Source organism: Balaenoptera acutorostrata, chromosome 3 (assembly GCF_949987535.1).
Source record: "Balaenoptera acutorostrata chromosome 3, mBalAcu1.1, whole genome shotgun sequence".
Classification (NCBI taxonomy): Eukaryota; Metazoa; Chordata; class Mammalia; order Artiodactyla; family Balaenopteridae; genus Balaenoptera; species Balaenoptera acutorostrata.
In genome coordinates, this window is record NC_080066.1 from 65809978 (window position 1) to 65829468 (window position 19491).

General features: G+C 42.4%; 1 protein-coding gene across 2 annotated transcripts in view; it reads right to left on the reverse strand.

Annotated features, from left to right (window-relative positions):
- Window positions 1-19491, reverse strand: part of THSD4 (thrombospondin type 1 domain containing 4) — a 584405-nt gene that overhangs the window by 84782 nt on the left and 480132 nt on the right. For both annotated transcript variants that reach the window (XM_057544214.1, XM_057544215.1), the window contains one exon: window positions 5340-5544. In XM_057544214.1, coding sequence (XP_057400197.1) covers window positions 5340-5544 — 205 coding nt within the window. The remainder of the gene's footprint in view (window positions 1-5339; window positions 5545-19491) is intronic.

The window sequence follows — 19491 nt, forward strand, 5'->3', positions numbered from 1 at the left end:
ATTGGCTATATTCCCTGTGCTGTATAATATATCCTTGTTGCTTTTTTATTTTATACATAGTAGTTTGTATCTCTTGATCCCATACCCCTATCTTGCCCCTCCCCCTTCCCTCTCCCCACCAGTAACCACTAGTTTGTTCTCTATATCTGTAAGTCTGTTTCTGTTTTGTTACATTCATTCATTTTTTTTTATTGGAGTATAATTGCTTTACAATGTTGTGTTAGTTTCTGCTGTACAGTGAAGTGAATCAGCTATATGTATACATGAATCCCCTGCCTCTTGGACCTCCCTCCCCCACCATCCCACCCATCTAGGTCATCACAGAGCACTGAGCTGACTCCCTGTGCTATAGAGCAGATTCCCACTAGCTATCTATTTTACACATAGTAGTGTATTTATGTCAAACCTAATCTCCCATTTCATCCCACCCTCCCCATCCCCCCTGTGCCCACACGTCCGTTCTCTATGTCTGCGTTCTATTGCTGCCCTGCAAATAGGTTCATCTGAACCATTTTTCTAGATTCCACATATATTTGTTTCATTTTTTAGGTTCCACATATAAGTGATAACATACAGTCTTTGTCTTTCTCTGTCTGACTTATTTCACTAAGCATAATACTCTCCCATTCCATGTTGTTGCAAATTGCAAGATTTCATTCTTTTTTTTATGGCTGAATAATATCCCATTTTTTGTACCACATGTTCTTTATCCATTCATCTGTCGATGGACACTTAGGTTGCTTCCATATCTTGGCTACTGTAAGTAACGCTGTTGTGAACATTAGGGTACATATAACTTTTAGTATTAGTGTTTTCCTCTTCTTCCGATATATACCCAGGAGTGGGATTGCTGGATCATATGGTAGCTCTATTTTTAGTTTTTTGAGGACCCTCCATACTGTTTTCCACAGTGGCTGCATCAATTTACATTCCCACCAACAGTGTAGGAGGGTTCCCTTTTCTTCACATCCTTGCAAAAATTTGTTATTTGTGGTCTTTTTGATGATAACCATTTTGACAGGTGTGAGGTGATAACTCATTGTGGTTTTGATTTGCATTTCTCTAATGATTAGTAACGTTGAGTATCTTTTCATGTGTCTTTTGGCCATCTCTATGTCTTCTCCATGACATTTTTCACAGAACTAGAACAAATACTCCTAAAATTTATGTAGAACAACAAAAGACCAAGAATAGCCAAACCAATCTTGAGAAAAAAAAAAGAAAAAGCTGGAGGCATCACACTCTTTGACTTCAGATTATACTACAAAACTACAGTCATCAAAACAGTATGGTATTGGCACAAGAACAGACACACAGATCAATGGAACAGAAAAGAGAGCAGAGAAATAAACCCATACACTTATGGTCAATTAATCTATGACAAAGGAGACAAGAATATGCAATGGGAAAAAGATAGTCTCTTCAATAAGTGGTGCTGGAAAAATTGGACAGCTATGTAAAAGAATGAAACTAGAACATTTTCTCACACCATATACAAAAGTAAAGTCAAAATGGATTAAAGACCTAAATGTAAGACTAGAAACCATAAAACTCCTAGAAGAAAACATAGGCAGAACACTCTTTGACATAAATTGTAGCAATAATTTTTTTGAATCTATCTCCTAAGGCAAAGGAAACAAAAGCAAAAATAAACAAATGGGACCTAATTAAACGTAAAAACTTTTGCACAGCAAAGGAAACCATCAACAAAACAAAAAGACAACCTATTGAATGGGAGAAAATATTTGCAAATGATATGACCAATAAGGGGTTAATATCCAAAATATATAAATAGCTCATACAACTCAATATTAGAAAAACCAAACAACCCAATTAAAAATGTGCAAAAGTCCTGAACAGATATTTTCCCAAAGTTTTTGATTTTTAAATTTCAATTTTCACATACTAACTCAATAATTGCATCTTTAGTAAATAACTCCAGATCTTTTTTGAAGCAAGCAAAGTAAAGAATGTCCATTTTTAAAAGTCAGAAGACCATGCATGTAAAAACACTTGGAGACTAAAGTACTACCCATGTAGCATGACTACTATTATTAACTAAGCAAATAGCCTAGAATAAGTCATTTAAATATTGTGGGTTTTAAAAAAACCTTTAAAAATGAGGTGATTAAACCACCTTCTCCAGCACTAATAATACAAGTCCTTCTGTTTTCATAGAAATCTACTTTCTATCTCTATCAAGTTTGGAGAGTCAGTCATTTAAAAAATTCCAAGTATTTCACAAGGCAAATTTGATTTTTATTACAAATAACCCACAGGCCATTCAGGAAAACAATAGGGCAACTGAAAAAACTTGTTAAAGGTGTGCATTTTTTAAAAGCAATGATACACATTTGAACTATTCATTTCCTCTACATTGTGTATTCTGCAGAACAAATGTACGCAGACAGCCAAATCAGTTTTGTGCATCAAGTCAAATTTTTGTACAAAATACAGTTTACATAGCCATAAATCACAAGCTAAGAAAACCAAAACTTTTATCATGACCTGGAAGATTGTAAAGAACCCTACTACATACCTCTTTGAAAAATGTTTCAAGAAAAAAAAAAAGAAAGAAAAATGTTTCAATGTTTGAAAATGTATAATGTGAAATACAGTCATTGGAAAGTTCAAAAATAGCTTGATAGACCTGTGCTCTAGTAGCTTACACATAATCTCAAACAATTGCATGCAGTTTAACTTTTAACATATATAGACTTCCCAGAACAGGAAATTTCACAGGATTAAGTGGAATAGGGGAAGAGAACACCTGTGATGAGAAAAAGACCATCCCATCCACTGTGCGCTTTAAAAGAATGAATTTTATGGTAGGCGAATTAAATCTCAATAATAGAAGGAAAGAAGAAGAAGAAAAATAGAGCCTTCTGGGTGATGCTACATCCCAAGTGATGCTTAAGTGCCCTAAACAGGAGCCCCTGTTCATCACCTCTGGAAGCTCCTTTCACTGTCGCCTGTTCTTCTATCTCTACTCTCCCCACTCTGGCCACATGGCATCACATCATACTGCCATGGACTCTGGATTTCTCATGCACCCCACCGGTCACTGGGCATGAGAAGTTGAACATGATTTTCTGAATCACCCTTCCATTGATTCTGGGTACTTCCATCCTCCTCCGCCTCCTCTTCATCATTTTTAGGGAATTTCAGGGAATTAGGGAATTTGTATTCCATGAAGCTTTGACATACTGACAAGCTCTCTGAGACAAAAGAAAGAGACTGAACATTTGTCAACTGCTAATAAGTGCCAGGGGCTCGGTGGGGTCCTGAATATCTGTTATCCTATGGATTCTCATGAATACTTATAAGGTCCAGATTCTTATTCCCATACTCTAGATGAAAACACTGAGGCTCTGAGAGCAGTTTCCACTCAGACATCTGGTGGGTAATCACCCAGGTTATCTATTTTACCTTTGGAAGGCACAGCTTAAAAGCCACTTACTGAATAGAACTAATTTGAGCCAGGGAAATTACTAAAAACGATGCAAAGCCCACAAAAAGTGGCATTGTTTGTTGGTGCATTTGAACGTAATCATACTTAAAGTAATCTCTCAAAGAACATTTTCCATTCTAGGAACAGGATGTTTATGAAGATTTGCTCTTTTAATAGTACAAAAGAAAGGAAGCAAAAAGACCATTTTTTTTTTCCTGCAAATAAAAATAGCACACAAACAACTCAGGGGAAACTAGCCTTATTGCCACTTTGGTGGCTCCTGGGTTTGCCAGAGCAAATGTAATAGCTTTCCACTTTAATTGGGTTTGTTTCAGAGTCCCATCTGCCATCCCTTCCTCCTCCCACCAATAAAACCAAGTGAAGCTAATTTTGGATGCATTTGCCCAGACAAAGATGGAAGAGCTGCAGAATCTAGAGTTCTTGAGTTATCTTCTGGGGTGATCCTGGTACTCGAATTTATAAAATTAATGATCTCTCAGTTGCTGCAGCCATTGACTGCTGCATGGCCAATGGTGTACCAGAACTGCTCATGGGTGTTATCTCTCGGTAGACTACCACGCTTGGAGATAGACTGCCTGGCTTTGAATCCCAGCTCCACCTCTTCCTTGCTGTGTGACCTTGTCAAGTTGCATAATCGCCCTGTGCCTGTCTCCTTATGTATGAAATGGGGAGGGGAATAGCTCCCATCTCCTAGGGTTGTTGAGAGGGTTCTATGATTTAATACCTGTAAAGCACCAAGAATAGTGCCTGGGCTTCCCTGGTGGCGCAGTGGATGAGAATCTGCCTGCCAATGCAGGGGACACGGGTTCGAGCCCTGGTCTGGGAAGATCCCACATGCCGCGGAGCAACTAGGCCCGTGAGCCACAACTACTGAGCCTGTGCGTCTGGAGCCTGTGCTCCGCAACAAGAGAGGCCGCGATAGTGAGAGGCCCGTGCACCGCGATGAAGAGTGAGAGGCCCACGCACCGCGATGAAGAGTGACTCCCACTCGCTGCAACTAGAGAAAGCCCTCGCACAGAAACGAAGACCCAACACAACCAAAAATAAATAAATAAATATATTAAAAAAAAAAAAAAAAAAGAATAGTGCCTGGCACATAGTCTGTGCTATTTAAATTTCTGTTAAATAAATAATCAAAAAAATAAGAATGTATATTGCTGTTCATTAAATGTTTTTAAGAAATTGCTTTCCTTATACTATTTTGTTAACTGATTTGTCCATGTTTACATGAATTAGAATTGCTAAAAATTAACTTGCAGCACCTGATTTGCTTTGCATAAAATCAGCCAGAAACAGAGAAGGAAGAATCAACAAAGATCTCCTTTTGTGGGAAAATGGGTTAAAAATGGTCTCCCAATATTGATGATATTGCCCAAAATGATCGCTGAGGGGTCCTGCAGCTGTTCCAAAGACACACACATACTGTTGCCCCAGGCTGATGAAGCAGAAGGAAGAGAATAATGGCTTTTGCTTTAGACCCCCGCAGAGTGAGAGTCCGGACAGGATCATCAACTGCCCCTGTCCCCCTGAAATTCCAACAGAAAAAGACTGGCAGGTCTCTTGGCATTTCAAAGAGCCTCCCCCATTTCAGAGAAACAATTTAGGCCATTCCTGATTTCATAGCCTTGTATCTCTTGGAAGGAACAAAGGCTGGTTTAAATATGTAGATATTAAACGTTTCCTTGCAAGAAGGACTTTTTTACTTTCTCCATATCATTTCAAGGGGAGGCCGGGTAGTGCTTTGGCCTTCCCCAGTGGCACCTTCTACAGGTCCAAGGACCTCTGGACACTGTCGTGTCACAATCCTGGAAGGAATAAATCATCTTGTAGGGACAGCTGGTTTCCTCTGGAAAAAGATCAAGCTTACCCAAATAGTTGTTGCTCTTGTACATCTCGGTGATGTTGATTTTTGTGGCTCCTTGAGGAATCTCAACAACTCGGTGGTAGCCCAGGCTGGTGAGGGCATGCTTAAACACACCCGACACAACCTGACAGCCCGTGTTATCGCCTCCGCACACCCCGCATTTGTCCACGACTTTGTCGGAGCCTAGGTAGTCATCACAGCCAATGCTCTGCAAAGAGGTGGAAAACAAGAGACTCTTGTAGCATATGTCAGGAGCATCCCAGGGAAGAAGGGGAGAGGGGACGACTGAAGATCCGTTGGTGGGTCTCGACCTGAACTTCCTCCTGCCCCCATCATCCAGATCCTGTAGATAAGCAAGTTCATTCTTCCCTTCGCTCAACAGATTTCCACTGAGCACCTACTCTGGGCAAGGAACTTCTTTCCTAGGTTATGTGTGAAATGTACGTTCTAGGGGCGAGGTGGGGGGCCATATCAGTAAACAAGTAAGTAAAACAAGCACACTTGGTAATCAGGAGAAAAATAACACAGAGAAAATACATAAGGAGGGTGTGGGGGCTGGACATTTATTAAACAGGTTGGACAGTGAAGTTGTCCTGAAAATCCATCCCCCTGCTGGAAGTTTTTTGGGACTAAAAACTGGGGTTTGTCCTCAAGTCTTCTGTCCTAAACGACAGACGATACAAACACTTAGCCAAGTACCCCCAACGGTAAGTATTCTCAGGCCCTGTTTCTTAGGAAATTAAATCAAATTGGTTGAGATCTGGGTCCCCATTGGTCACTGTGACTCTGAAAAGCTGAGCAGTTGGGACTTTTGCTTGGCTCCTCTAAAGCATTTTTCCCAGGGCAGAAAGATACAGGGAAGCAAGGACCAGAAACATCAGGAAACTGGATGATACGCATCTAAATAACGGGATGCATCAGAGTTTAAATGAACTCTGACCTTCCTGCGTTTCCTCCCCAATGAATCTTCTCATTATTCATCCCAAGATCTTTTTGCTTTATCTTCCCCCTCCCTATTCATGTGTTTCTTAGGCAATTAAACCTTAGGACTGAATGGAATGGTCTTCACAGAATCCTTTTCCACGTCTGCAGCTGAGTCCATAGGACTCACATTTGTGTATCCTGAATTTAAAGTTGGGACATGTGGTCTGAACAGAGAAGATTCTGTCACACTTCTGTTGGCAGATAGAAGTGAGCTGATTATAGTTTGGACAATGAAATATCGGGATGACAGGACTATTTCACTGGGTTACGGGGATAGGAAATGATACTTGAAATCAGAATGGTATTCTACAACATGAGACACATGTCTGCTGAATCACAGGTTTGTGTTGGTTCTGGAATTCTAAGAGCAATCGTCAGACCCCACCTGAGGGGCAAAGTGCTCAGCAAACCATTCGAAGTCCACTTTTGATTTTGTTAAACAATCCTGGGTCTGTTCACGTGGGTCCTATGGGCCAAATCCTACAGGCAGAGTCAAATCAAAAGGTGTTCATTCTTTCCCCTCTGACTTCATGTTTGACTGGCATCTTTCTGCAGGCACTGTACATCTGCATTATTATTTCCATATTCCTGAGTGCACATTAGTCCATCAACAATAACTGGTCTCTCTTCACAAATAGCTTCTCTGTAAAACATTATTTCTGACAAAAACAGAACATCGTCTCAATATGTTCCTCCACATCCAATTAGCCTTTCAAATTGCCATGTTTGCTATGAATTTCTCCTCCCCCAAATAGTTCTTGCCCTTGCCCTGTGCACGTTTTAGCAGAAAAATAAGGAAAATGCTTTCCGTGCATGGTTTCTAGCCCGCACCCCTGCTCCGGGTTCTCCTTTGCTTTGAAACAAACAAACAAAAAGGCCACCATCAGCAAAAGTTTGGGAAAGTAGATCCCACGTTGCTAAAGAAAGATTCTAACTGAACGGCGATGCCTCTGATTCCCACTGAAGGGGAAGATGAACAGAAAAGCTGGCAGCACTCACACCCTGCCCTGTCTAGCAAAATCTTAACTTCTTCCCTTCCCCACTGCATGATCCATTCTTGCTACCCCTGGCCTCAACTTATCCCAGATGGAGCTCATTCCCTTGGGGCACTCCAGGTAAAGGCAACAATGTGTACCAAGGCACAGAAGTAGGAAAGAACACTGAGGAAGTAGGAAAGCATGCTCATAGACAGACATGGTTGAAGTGTAGGTTTGCTGCTAAGGATGAAAGAAGGCCGGAGAATTTAGCTGAATTCGTTAAGGATCTTGTTTGCCAGGGTGAAGAATCGGAATTTTATTCTATCATAATATCAACAACCGCTGAAGAAGGCAGGGGCCATCCTCAGATTTGTTTTTCAGGTGATAACTTTAGCTGTAGTGAGGAGTGGGTCTTAGAGAGGGGAGAGCAGGCAGTCCAGTGAGTCTTTCTCTTGTCAATGGGGTGTATGGGATATTTCAGGAATGGACAAGAGCCTCCGAAGACAGGGACTGACTCTGCATCAATCCTCAGCCCGCAGCTCAGTTAGAATGGGATGATCACAAGGAAATTACACAGCAGTGGATAGCTTCGGACAACCACACACACAGACAAAACGCCATTTTATCTTGGAAATAGACACTCTATTAAAATGCTCTGCACATTCCAATGGATCCCACACCAGATTTCCCGCACCACACTGCCACTCAGGATGAATCTAGACATGGGGAGGGAGGGCTGCAGCAGTTTTTCCCGGTAGATGTCCAAGAGCCTGGAGGTTGGCTTCAATGATGCATGTGGCTGCACAAGTGATGCCAAGAACTGAAGGTAACATCCTGCCTCCTCAAAGCCCATCTCTGGATTCTGAGCACCCAGGGTTCACTCCTTAAGAGAGAAGTCAGAACAAGGGGTGTGTGAACCTTCCTTGAGGGGTGACAAAAGGCTAACCGAGCACCCTTCTAGTGTTCTAGTGGCTAGCCAGGGTCTCCGAGAGGCTCAGTTGCTATGGAGTTGCTAAATGTCCCACATGCAGTTCGCAAAGCAGGAGGGACAACCCCATAACGCGAACTGGGCAGATGACGTGCTTTCAAGACCTTTATTTTTAGCACTGAGGGCATAGGTAAATTACATATCTGACAACTGTCCCTTCTCTTGCATGGGGCTATTATGAAGATCAGATGATATAATGAGGGAAAATTTGGACTTGGAGTCCAGGCAGGGCATGGCTAAGGAAGTGACCTTTGGGCTAGAATCTGAAGGAAAAGAAGGATCAACCATGGCAAGATCTAAACATGTAAACACGCATTTTATCACTGATGTTGTTGAGTGACTGCACTGGGTGAAATCTGGGAAATCCCAGGCTGACTCTGACATGGGTCCTGACTATGGGAATTTGAATCTAACTGGGGCGATTAGACACACATGCAGAAAATCACACGCTATTAGGCAACGAGGAGTCCCTGCATTCTCTGTGTCGTGCTGGGCCAGATCAATTCTCTTTTAGAAAGCTGATAATTAACAATGGGGTGCATAAGTCTGGAGAATGTGGCAAGATCCCAGTCTGAACTAGGGGGATGATGATGGCATGAAGAGGATTTGAAAGATGCTTAGGAAGCAAAATGGACAGGCCTTTGTGAGGCAGAAGGGAACTCAAATCATTGTCTCCTCTTCCCCCTCAGTATCATCAAACCTAACATCTACAGTCTTTGTCATATTCCAGGTCCTCTGAATATGTAGTTTCCTCATTGAATCTTAAAAGCAATCTGTGCTATTGCTGAGAAACTAGGAAACTAAGACTTAAGAGAGAGGTTAGGTAACTGGCCCAAGGCTATGCTGCTAATAAGAGGTGGGGCTGGATTTGAACCCAAATCCCATGCTTGTAACCATTATGCAAAAACTGTCCCCCTTCCAAAGGATCAGAGGTCACACTGAGGGTTCTAGCTTTGTCGAAGGAGTGGATGGTGGCTGTGACCTATAGGTGCGGAGGAGCAAGTTCAAGGCACTGTTACTATAGTGACTGTGAGAGCTTGGTCCAGAAGTGACTCTGGCATTCTCCTCTTCCAACATTATGAAGCACCGAGCACATTTTGCATCTCTCTCACGTTGACTGTTTTACCGTTATACCCACAGTAAGCGAATAAATATTTTAGCTCATCTTCCCATCACATTACTGTCCCATAACTTTCTTACTGTTCTAACTTTTAACTTTGAGATAGTTTAAGACTCACAAGAAGTTACAAAAACAGTACAGAGCATTTCAGTGACCCATCACCCAGGCTCCTCCAATGACAGTATCTCACATTAGCACAGCATGTGGTCAAAACCATGCGTATCATGGACATCAGTATAACATATTAACTCACAGATAAACCTTATTTGGATTTTGCCATTTTTTACCTGCACTTCTTCTTGGTGTATAGGTCTACAAAATTTTATCACATGTACAGATTCATGTGCTTTGTTGCTTTCTTTAAAGCAGCTGGTATTCTCCTTTAAAACATGGAGGTATAAGTTGGTAAGTGGAGCTGACGTCATTTAGCAGGAAAAGCAGTTCGGCATGAGGGAAAGAATGTCGCGCTGGGAATCAGGAAACCTGGAGCATAGTCCTGGCTCAGTCCCTGACATGTGTGATGCTGGGTGGCTTGCTTCTCTCTGGGCTTGGTGCTGAAAACATTTCCACCACCATCCAGATCTTTTGGGGGACAGTGCTCAGAAATGAATCTGACCTGAATTCCGGTTTGCATATCAGAAGTCTGGTCAATTGGTCTCTGATGGGGTTGACTTAATAGTGCTGGTCTGTGTCTCTAAACTCTTTCAGAGGCACCACCAAAGTGCCATCAGTGGGCACTTAAGGTGACACTGCTGGACCTGGGTCTCGTGCTGGCTCTGCCACTTAGGAGTGCTGCATCATTGACCTGTTGATCAGCCATTCTGAGCCTCAGTTGATCTGTGGCTGGGGTGGTACCTCATAGCACTATTGGGAGGATCAGATGAGGTAAACACAGAAGGCATTTAGAAGGATGCTGGCATTGACATGTATACAGTGATGTGTATAAAATTGATGACTGATTAAAAAAAAAAAAGAAAAAATAAATAAATAAATAAAATAAAAAGAAGGATGCTGGATACGGTGGCTTCTCAGACAACTCTGGGTTTATCATTGTCTTCATAGACTTGGTTTCATCTGGAATCTATCCATTTTAAAGTAAATCCCATCCTTATATAAGTGTTCAGACTCACTCATTTCTATAGCACTTTCTATTACTTCTCAGTAGCAGATATTCTCTTCTTCATTTGGAGAAATTCAGAAACGTGTGAAGGGCTAAGAAAAGGCCAAGTTCTCCATAAAGGTAAGACAGCTTACATGGCTCCTTTGCACCCTTACTGCTCCAATAGCATTGAGTGAAAAAGGATAGAACAAACATCTGGTCCCTGGCCCCTGATCTATATTTCATCTCTCTCTGTTTTTTTTTTTTTGCTCACCATATACCGTCGTTCAAAAGAGATATTTCTTGTTGTTACAAAGGCAATTGGACAACTATCAGATATCCTTATACTCTTCCAGCGATTTTTGCAACATGTTGTAGGAAAATTTTATATGTTGTAAGCCATCACAGGAGAAATTGCTCAAGAATTGCCCCCAATTGTATGCCAAAATTAACCTAAATGAAATTTCCTGTGGGAAATGAGCAAGCTGGATGACATAGTTGGTGGTGAATTTCACAGGGAGGAAGCCTCTGTACAGCATGGCAGGGGAGGTTGGTGCCAGGCGTGCAGATAGTGGAGCTTCTGATTCCCTAATGGGAAGCAGATGCTTCTGTGTGTGCTCAGTAAACACATCAGATGGGGTAAACTCAACTGGTTGGCTAGATGACACCGACAGGTAAAACAATGTGCCTTAATAACCATGCTTTCCCAACAGTGTGGGAGAACGTTACTATTAAAATGATTAGTCGCTAACACCAATTTACTTACATTTACGGTGAGCTAATTCGTGGAAATACGTATGGATGCCAAAACTTTTATTCATGACACCCTGTTGAAAGAAGTCTTTTGCCTATGATAAATATCTCCCTCTTATTACGGTCAGGAATGTAGATCAATACCACCTTCCTGGAAAGCTATTTAGCATATATACTGTTTGACCCAGGAATCCTTCTAGGAATTTACACTAAGGAAATTATAAGAAATGAGGCCAACAATTTCTCTTTGAAGGAGCTCATCACAGTATTATTATTATTATTCATTATTAATGAAAAAATGGAAACATCCTAAATGTCCAACATAGGGAAATAGTTAAACAATATACAGAAGTCCTCTGGGAAACACTGGAGGGATATTTTTCCAGTTGTTTTTCTCATGAAAATCTTCTAGCACTTGTGCCCGCATGATTGACCCTCAATGTAGTTTGGTAAATGTTTCCTGAGGAGCCTGTACTACGTGCCAATACGGTGTGAGGCAGGGGAGACGTGAAGGTAAAACCAACACGGTTCCTACTTATGGTCTAAATCAGGGGTCAGCAAACTACCACCCACAGGCCGTATCTGGCCCATCACCTGTTTTTATAAATAAAGATTTATTGGAACACAAACATGCCCATTACTTACAGTTTACTTACTGTCCAGAGCTGCTTTTGTGTTATAACAGCAGAGCTGAGTAGTTGCAACAGAGATAGTATGGCCCACAGAGCCTAAAATACTTATGATTTAGTGATTTACAGAAAAAAAAAAAAAGCCAACCCCTGGTTTAAATCAAAAGGCAGACACGATGCCATCTTTCAATATGGCATGTATATGTTCAGAGGGAGGCATGCAGAGCCCTGCACAGACAAGGCCAAGGCTCAGGTTGAAGGCTCCAGTCTGCCCCTGACTGGCCCTCATCCCGCTGCCCACTTGATTCGTCCCAATGTGTCTCAACTATAAAACGGAAGGCAAAGAGTTACCTTCTACCTCAGTCGTTTTCTTCTTTTCCTTAAGCAGAAAACACATACTTTTCAAACAAAACCTCACGCAGAAACAGAGAGAACTCCAATACGTAAAATGAGAAAAGCAGAACTGTTCTGGTTGAAGAGGGGCTGGCAGGGTTTGGAAGCCCGCGTCTCACTTCCTGCTGGCTCTTCTTCCTCACGGCCACGGTTTCTCAACTGTGGCTCTAGTGCCAATTAGGCCTAGATAGTTCTTGATTGTGGGGATTGTCTTCTGCATTGTAAGATGGTTAGCAGCACCCCTGGCTTCTACCCACTGGATGCCAGTAGCAGCCCTCCCCCTCAGTATGGCAAACAGAAATGTCTCCAGACATTGCCAAATGTCCCTTTGGGGACAAAACCACCCCCGGTTGAGAAGCACTGCTCTAGTTTATCCCACAGCTCACGGAACACCTAGGAGCACAGATCCCCTGGAAAAAAGCTTTAAAACAATGGCAATTTCCTAGAAGTGCAAAAACAGTCATCTGTAAGTGCCAGAAGCGAATGAGCACAGAATACTTAATTATCCAGTTTTTAAAAACCCTTCCCCACTGCTATCAGGCTAGCCAGTAGCCTTCTAGAGCTCTTGAATCTTGCCTTTTGGCTGAACTTCAATATGAGCAGGGTTATGTACTGGAAAGAGCACAGTGCCTGGCATACAGTAGGTACATAGTAAGTGTTGAATGAAGTAGCAGCTGGTTGAGGAATCAAGAGATCAAAATTATAGGAACCAACTTGCTTCTTGAACTGGATCATCTCTAAGTCTCTTCTGGTGTTAAATTGTTTCTGGGGAAAAAAAAAAAGATACAGACCTGATGTGAAGGATCCTGCCATGTCTAAAGTCAGAGGAATTTGCTTCATGTAGACAAAATTAAATTGGAAACAGGAATCAACGGGAAACAAACTGACAATGTCATTCATTTGGAGGGAAGAAATGGTCCATGGGATAAAAGGTATTTTGGCTTCCTTAAGGAAGGTAATTGTGAAACTGGCAATCTGGTTTTAATCAAGCTTATGGCTCTCCCTTTTCAGTACCTCATCTTATTTCATTAGAGAATAGCACCTTACCAAGTGACTCCACTGGAAGGAAATGTTGGTGTTCTCCTAGGATAAAATTGGGTGAGAATCAACTACATGAGTGTTTACAGATCTGAGGGAAGTAGTCCTGAGAGGGAAACATTTGATACGCAGTGAGAGAATTACCACCCCTCTTCTCACTAGGGTTGTCTTTCCCTGGAGAGTAGGGGTATCCCAAACTCTAAAATTTCAGTGCTTCACTTTCATGATCTTCCTCCTTGATGGACTGAAATGGCGGGGGGGGGGGGGCGGGGGGGCATGAATGAATTACAACAATGACAACTGCTCTATTATAAAAGCAAGGTGTCCATATTTTTGTACAGAATAGTAGAAACCTCTGGACTTCCACTTTACTTTTAAAATGTAAGGCTGACTGTTCTCTGTTTAAAGAGAATTCTGTTTAAAGTATTTGGTCAGATTGTATCTTCACTCTGTAGGGGCTCAGGAGGGACGGGTCTGTGAGGAGCTGTGGTCTGGGCAGCCAAGGGGTCAGGATTAGGAAGTTTCTTGCAGAAAGGAGCAGAGAGATACTTGTCTACACTCTACAGGGCAAAGTTCCGGAAGCCAGATTACTAGCAAAAACGCAATAGCGAGTTGGGCGGATGAACTGTGCTGTAGGATGGAGGCTGCTTGCACACCGGCCCCATTTACACGGCCTCCTGCGTGCAGACATCGGGATCCACAGGTCCAATCAAAAGGCCCTTGGAGGACTGTGGATGAATCCAGGGACCAGCAAAGAGGGAGGCTCATGCTTGTCTTTGTCATTTCCTTGACTCACAGCCTATCTCTAGACCTGCCTGTTTGCATTTTTCTCCACAAGGTGGCACCTATAAGCCTTTGTAAAAGGGTACTCACATTAGCAACTAGTTTAGGGACGTGAAACAGTGGTTAAACATTAAAAGGAATGATAGTCGAGAAACACATGAAGGGTAGACTCAGAAATTCAGGGTGACTATATTTATTGTGCTCTTATGTGCAAGTTGCTGCCATGTTGTTAAGGTGTGATGTTCATTTCTCAAAATGTTTTTGTGGAGCATTTACAAACGTGGGTGGGATATTCAGGCCTTTTATTTCCAGAATGTTCAAGAAAATGCTTAAAAAGCTGTGTGAGTTAAACTTTGGGGGTTACATGGGCTTTTTCGATGTCACTGGGTGATCTCCTTCAGGGATGGTTGAGAAGACTGGCTGGGTGGGTGGGTGGGTGGGTGAGGGGCGGGAGATGAGAAGAAAAGCTGGCTCCCAAAGTACGCGGGCTCGAATCCCAAGACTCTTGAGTTGGGGAAGGGCACACTGAAACGCTGTTGTCGGAAGACGCTTGGCAGACACAGGCAGTGGATTAGAGATGGAAGAGACTAGAGATTGAGAAGCACACAGACAACTACATTAAAATGGGCACAGAGGGATGGTGGCCTGGACCAGAGAGATGAAATTAGAACAGAGGGCAAGGGCACACCAACGTTAGGCTGGAGGAATGACCAATAGAGTGATGAAGGATGGTCTATTGAACGTGAAGTAAGGAAGACTTGGAAGTCCGTGGCTTTGGAATCTGGAAGATTAGTAGTGTTGCCTGTTTCAGGCGGAAGCTTTCCTAGGGAAGCAGGCCTTTGATGGCGTCATCTTAGAGCGAGGGTCTGAGTGTACATCTTCATAATCACTAATTTATTCATTAAATTTAGTCATATTAATTCTCTCTCCCTCTTTCACTGGAACTTTCCTCTAAACACTAAACACTGTTTAGTGTTTAGAACACTAAACATTTTTTTAATTTTAGCTTTTTGGATAGGAATCCTTCCAAACTATATTTTTCACTCCTCTGTTTTGATTTTCTTTTTTAAAAATCAAGAATAATAAGCACTATTTGACCTTCTCTAGCCCCACTGCTACCCAAAGTGTGGTCCATGGGCCAGACGCATAGGCATCATCTGAGAGCTCGTTAGAAACCTTGGGGCCCACTGCAGGCTTAATGAATAGGAGTCTACATTTGAGTAGCGTCCTCAGGTGATTCCTGTGCTATCTGAGATTATTTGACTTTCTGGATCACTGTTTGTTTGCTCCGAGTTTTTTCTACTTTTCCCAAGTTGCACAACCAACTCTCCCACCCAGTCAAAACAAAGACAACACAACACTGTCACCCTCTAGGTTAAAAATTAAAAAGAAATAATGCCTTTGGGAAGCTTTTCTCTGTGATATTTTTAATAGGGACGGGGTGGAAGCAAGGACACACGTTCCTAAACACAGTCTCTTGAGAATCCCAGTACTGGACAGCAGGAAGGGCTCTGGGAGACCCAGCCCCTTGCTCCAGGGATGAAGAACAAAGTCCCAGGAGGGGAAGAGATTTCTCCAGGGTGGCAGAGAGAGGCCTTCCTCTCTCCAGAGACTACAGGCTAGAGACTGCTTTCCATGATACTATGATGTCCCCCTGCTCCTTCTGAGGCAGGGTTTTAATGTTTCCTCACTTAAATGGTCTACGTTCTTTTCTTTCTTCTTCTTACGTAACCATGTGAAAAAGGTTTTGTCTACCAGCTAGAATAGCGACTCCTTTTGGAAAGCAAACTGTGTCTGTGAAAATACTTGGATAAACTGCATGGGCTGGGAGGTGGGACCCCGAGGCCCGGGGGTCAGCAGAAATCAAGGCAACAAGAGATAATGGCTAAACTGAGATATGGCTAAATAGGAGAAGAGTCTGGTTTTGCTTCCAGAGCTGGAGACGGAACAAAGGGACAGAAAAAAGAAGGAGGAGAGAAGTTATGAGATTGTGGAGGGTCAATGCGAAGCCCTGAGTGGTTGGGAGCACTGTTAACACTGACCTTGAATCTGAAGTGTGCTTGCTGTGATTTAAACCTCTCTTTGTTCCTAGACTTCCCAAGTCTTCACTGAAGCCCTACATCTACGTTATGCCTATTTTCCTGCCTTTAAAATTCCTGGTTTAGGTTCCTTTAACCCCTCTTCATTTCCATAATCTGAAATAAAAATTTCTCTTCTATGTTCCCACATCTTCAAAAGTTTTTCTTCTAGACACAGGGATGTCCGCCTAAGAGCATCCCTAATGTATTCCTGCAGGTGACATCATCTTTCTGAGCCTTAGTTTCCTTCCCTGTAAAGCAAGGGTATTAAAATATAGTTTCTCAAATCTGTTGTGAAGATTGAATGAAAACAGGCAGATGAAGGCACCTAGTTCAGAACTGGCTTGGACTTGGGGCTGGAAAAATGTTGGCATGCTTTCCTTCTCCTTGAGGCTGCACCTGCCTCCCTTCAATGACCTGTCCCTGGGCATGGCCATGGGAATCCTTACTCTCACACCAGGCGCACACATTTCTACTCTAACAGAGGAGGTTGTTCTGTTTGCACTGTCCACAGAAACCCCACTTCTATTTACACACGATTCTCAAGTGGTGTTCCAAGCCAGGGTTGTAACGGGGCAAACTGCTATGATCTATTTGCATTTCAATAACATTCTGGGACAATGGGGATCAAGAATTCCAGAGATTTTCTTATAACTTTGTTACCTCTCTATTTTTTTAAAAAAGTGTGGGTTTGCTTGTTTTGTTAGTCTTTCCTGGTTTGTCTTAGAGACCAGTTATGGAAAGCCTCAGACGCTGTAAAGAGGTTAGGTTCACTTCAGAAACAGAGCAAGGGAAGCTGTGGGTGGAGCTCACAGCTCAGGCATGTTGGAGCACGGTCTTAGATGGACTGTAGGTGGAAAACAGATGCAAATAGGGATTCAAGCAACTCCCAGGGATCCAGGCAGTAGGAAGCCCCACATATATATTTGATAGCTGTCATGGGTAGAGTACTGGCCACGTGCTAGGCACCTAACATGGTATCCTGTTTAATTATCTTGACTATCCCTACTTTATCGAAGCTCACAGAAGATACGTAATGTGTAACGCAGAGGTGGTGATGGTGGGTTTGAATGAAGGGACTTCTGGCTCTTTCTCCTTTGCTACTGGCATAGTCCCTTAGCCCAGTGGAAATCTTTCTTTACCTTAAGAACAGAGCCTGGTAGATGGCCGACCAAGGGCTACATATACCGAGGGCTAGAATGCCCAAGAAATCAAATAAGGCTAATTCCCTCTTATTGTTCTATCTCTAGGGCTGCTCTATCTCTTTGGTGCTTGGCTTTTCCCAAGACCCTTTCACGGGGCGCTATTTACGGTCTGAGGACTCCCACAAGGGCTGACTGAACTGTTTCCTCATCTCCTTCCTATAGCTTCTCTTTGTTCTCTTGTTCCCCACAAAGTCCCATGCTGTCTCCTTCCCCTCACGCAGCGCTCATTCACCTAAGGGAGGGGACATCTATAACACCATCCTTTCTTTCATAACAAATTCGTAGGTCCAAACTTATTTATTGAAATAGTAACTAGCTTTCTAATTTGTCTTGCTGGGAATGGAAACTGTTGGTGCACCAAGCTGGGAAATATTTATGACTCAAGGAAAAACATCATTCCATGAGAGATATCATTACCCAATCCAAGAGCTTGTTCTTTAGGGCCAGACTGACCAAGAAATCAAATAAAGATAATTCCTTCTTATTCTCTCTCCTAACCGTAGGTGCATCCAATGTGAATATTCATTTCATTAAGAAATAAAGGGGCTTCCCTGGTGGTGCAGTGGTTAAGAATCCACTTGCCAATGCAGGGGACACAGGTTTGAGCCCTGGTCCGGGAAGATCCCACATGCTGCAGAGCAACAAAGCCCATGCGCCACAACTACTGAGCCTGTGTTCTAGAGCCCACATGACACAACTACTGAGCCCGCGTGCCACAACTACTGAAGCCTGCACGCCTAGAGCCCGTGCTCCACAACAAGAGAAGCCACCACAATGAGAAGCCCGCACACCTCAACAAAGAGTAGCCCCCGCTTGCCACAACTAGAGAAAGCCTGCACACAGCAAGGAAGACCCAACGCAGCCAAAAATAAATAAATAAAATTAAAAGAAAGACATTGTGTTCCATGCATGCTCAGAAGGAAGAAATTTGGCTGAAATATTTAAACACAAAGGCTCCTTCATGCTTCTTTTGAAGGATGTCTAAGAACAGGGTTATCTGTCAAACTCAATGTGTTCCATAACAATAATTCAGGTGGCAGCCAGATGAATAATTCTCACGCTTGCAGAAATTTTCCCTTCTTCTGCAACTTTAAACCTTCTTCTGCAACTTTAAACCAACTTTAAGGTAGGGCAATGGCAGACAGGATACCCACACATGGCTTCCAAGTGACTGTATTACCTATATGCACTTGTGTACATAAATATTTAGGACATGCAAACCAGTTGGATAAACATTGATTCTTCACCATCTTTGGTGGAACCCTGAAGTTCTTAATTTTCATCAGTCCCTTCTTTAAACAGATCATATTTATGAGCTTTTAAGTCATGCCCCCCAGATGTATAAGCATAAGAAATGCTAGTGTTGTGATTTCAGGTAATCTATCCTGCATGTGGCTGTGAAATTTATCTCCCCAAAGTACTGCTGTCATCATGTCAGTCCTCTGGCTCAAAAGGCTTCCTGATGTCAGTTGTCACCTAAACAAGCTGATTATTTTCTCCTAGGCATTATGCCTATATTTAAGTTCCTGATTCCAGGTGGAAAGGAGTGCCCGGGGCTATAGTATCTCAAGCGTGAGCTTTACCCCAGGTGTGATAACTGAGTGAAAGTAGAAATTTTGAAAATGATCCAGCATCATTACACTTTGACAGCAAAAATACTTTGTTAAAGTGACAGTACATATTAATTAGCAATGCTAATTATTAATTCTGCTCTAATTTGTTGGGTTGGTTTTGTGATAATAAACGGAGACAAAGTTTGTGAAAAGCATCTGACACAGGGGAGGAACTCAATACATATTATGTTTTATTTAAAGTCAAGTTAAAGATAACATAGAGGGCAAATTCAAAGAAATACAAACAAATGATATTCATTCCTAGCTTAAACAATAGCTGCCTTGGAATGTTACTTAGCTAGAGAACAGCCGGACTGAGTATACTTTAAGGAATGTGGAATGGCAGGAAATACGGAAGTAAAAAGAAAAGCATTTCTCTGGCAGAGTAAAAGAAACCCTAGTTAAAAGCAAGCCAGAGCCAAAGTCAAAAAGAGTCAAAAATTCAGTTTTGACAATTGATGGACTCTCTGGACCCTGTAAGAAAGGCAGGTTCTC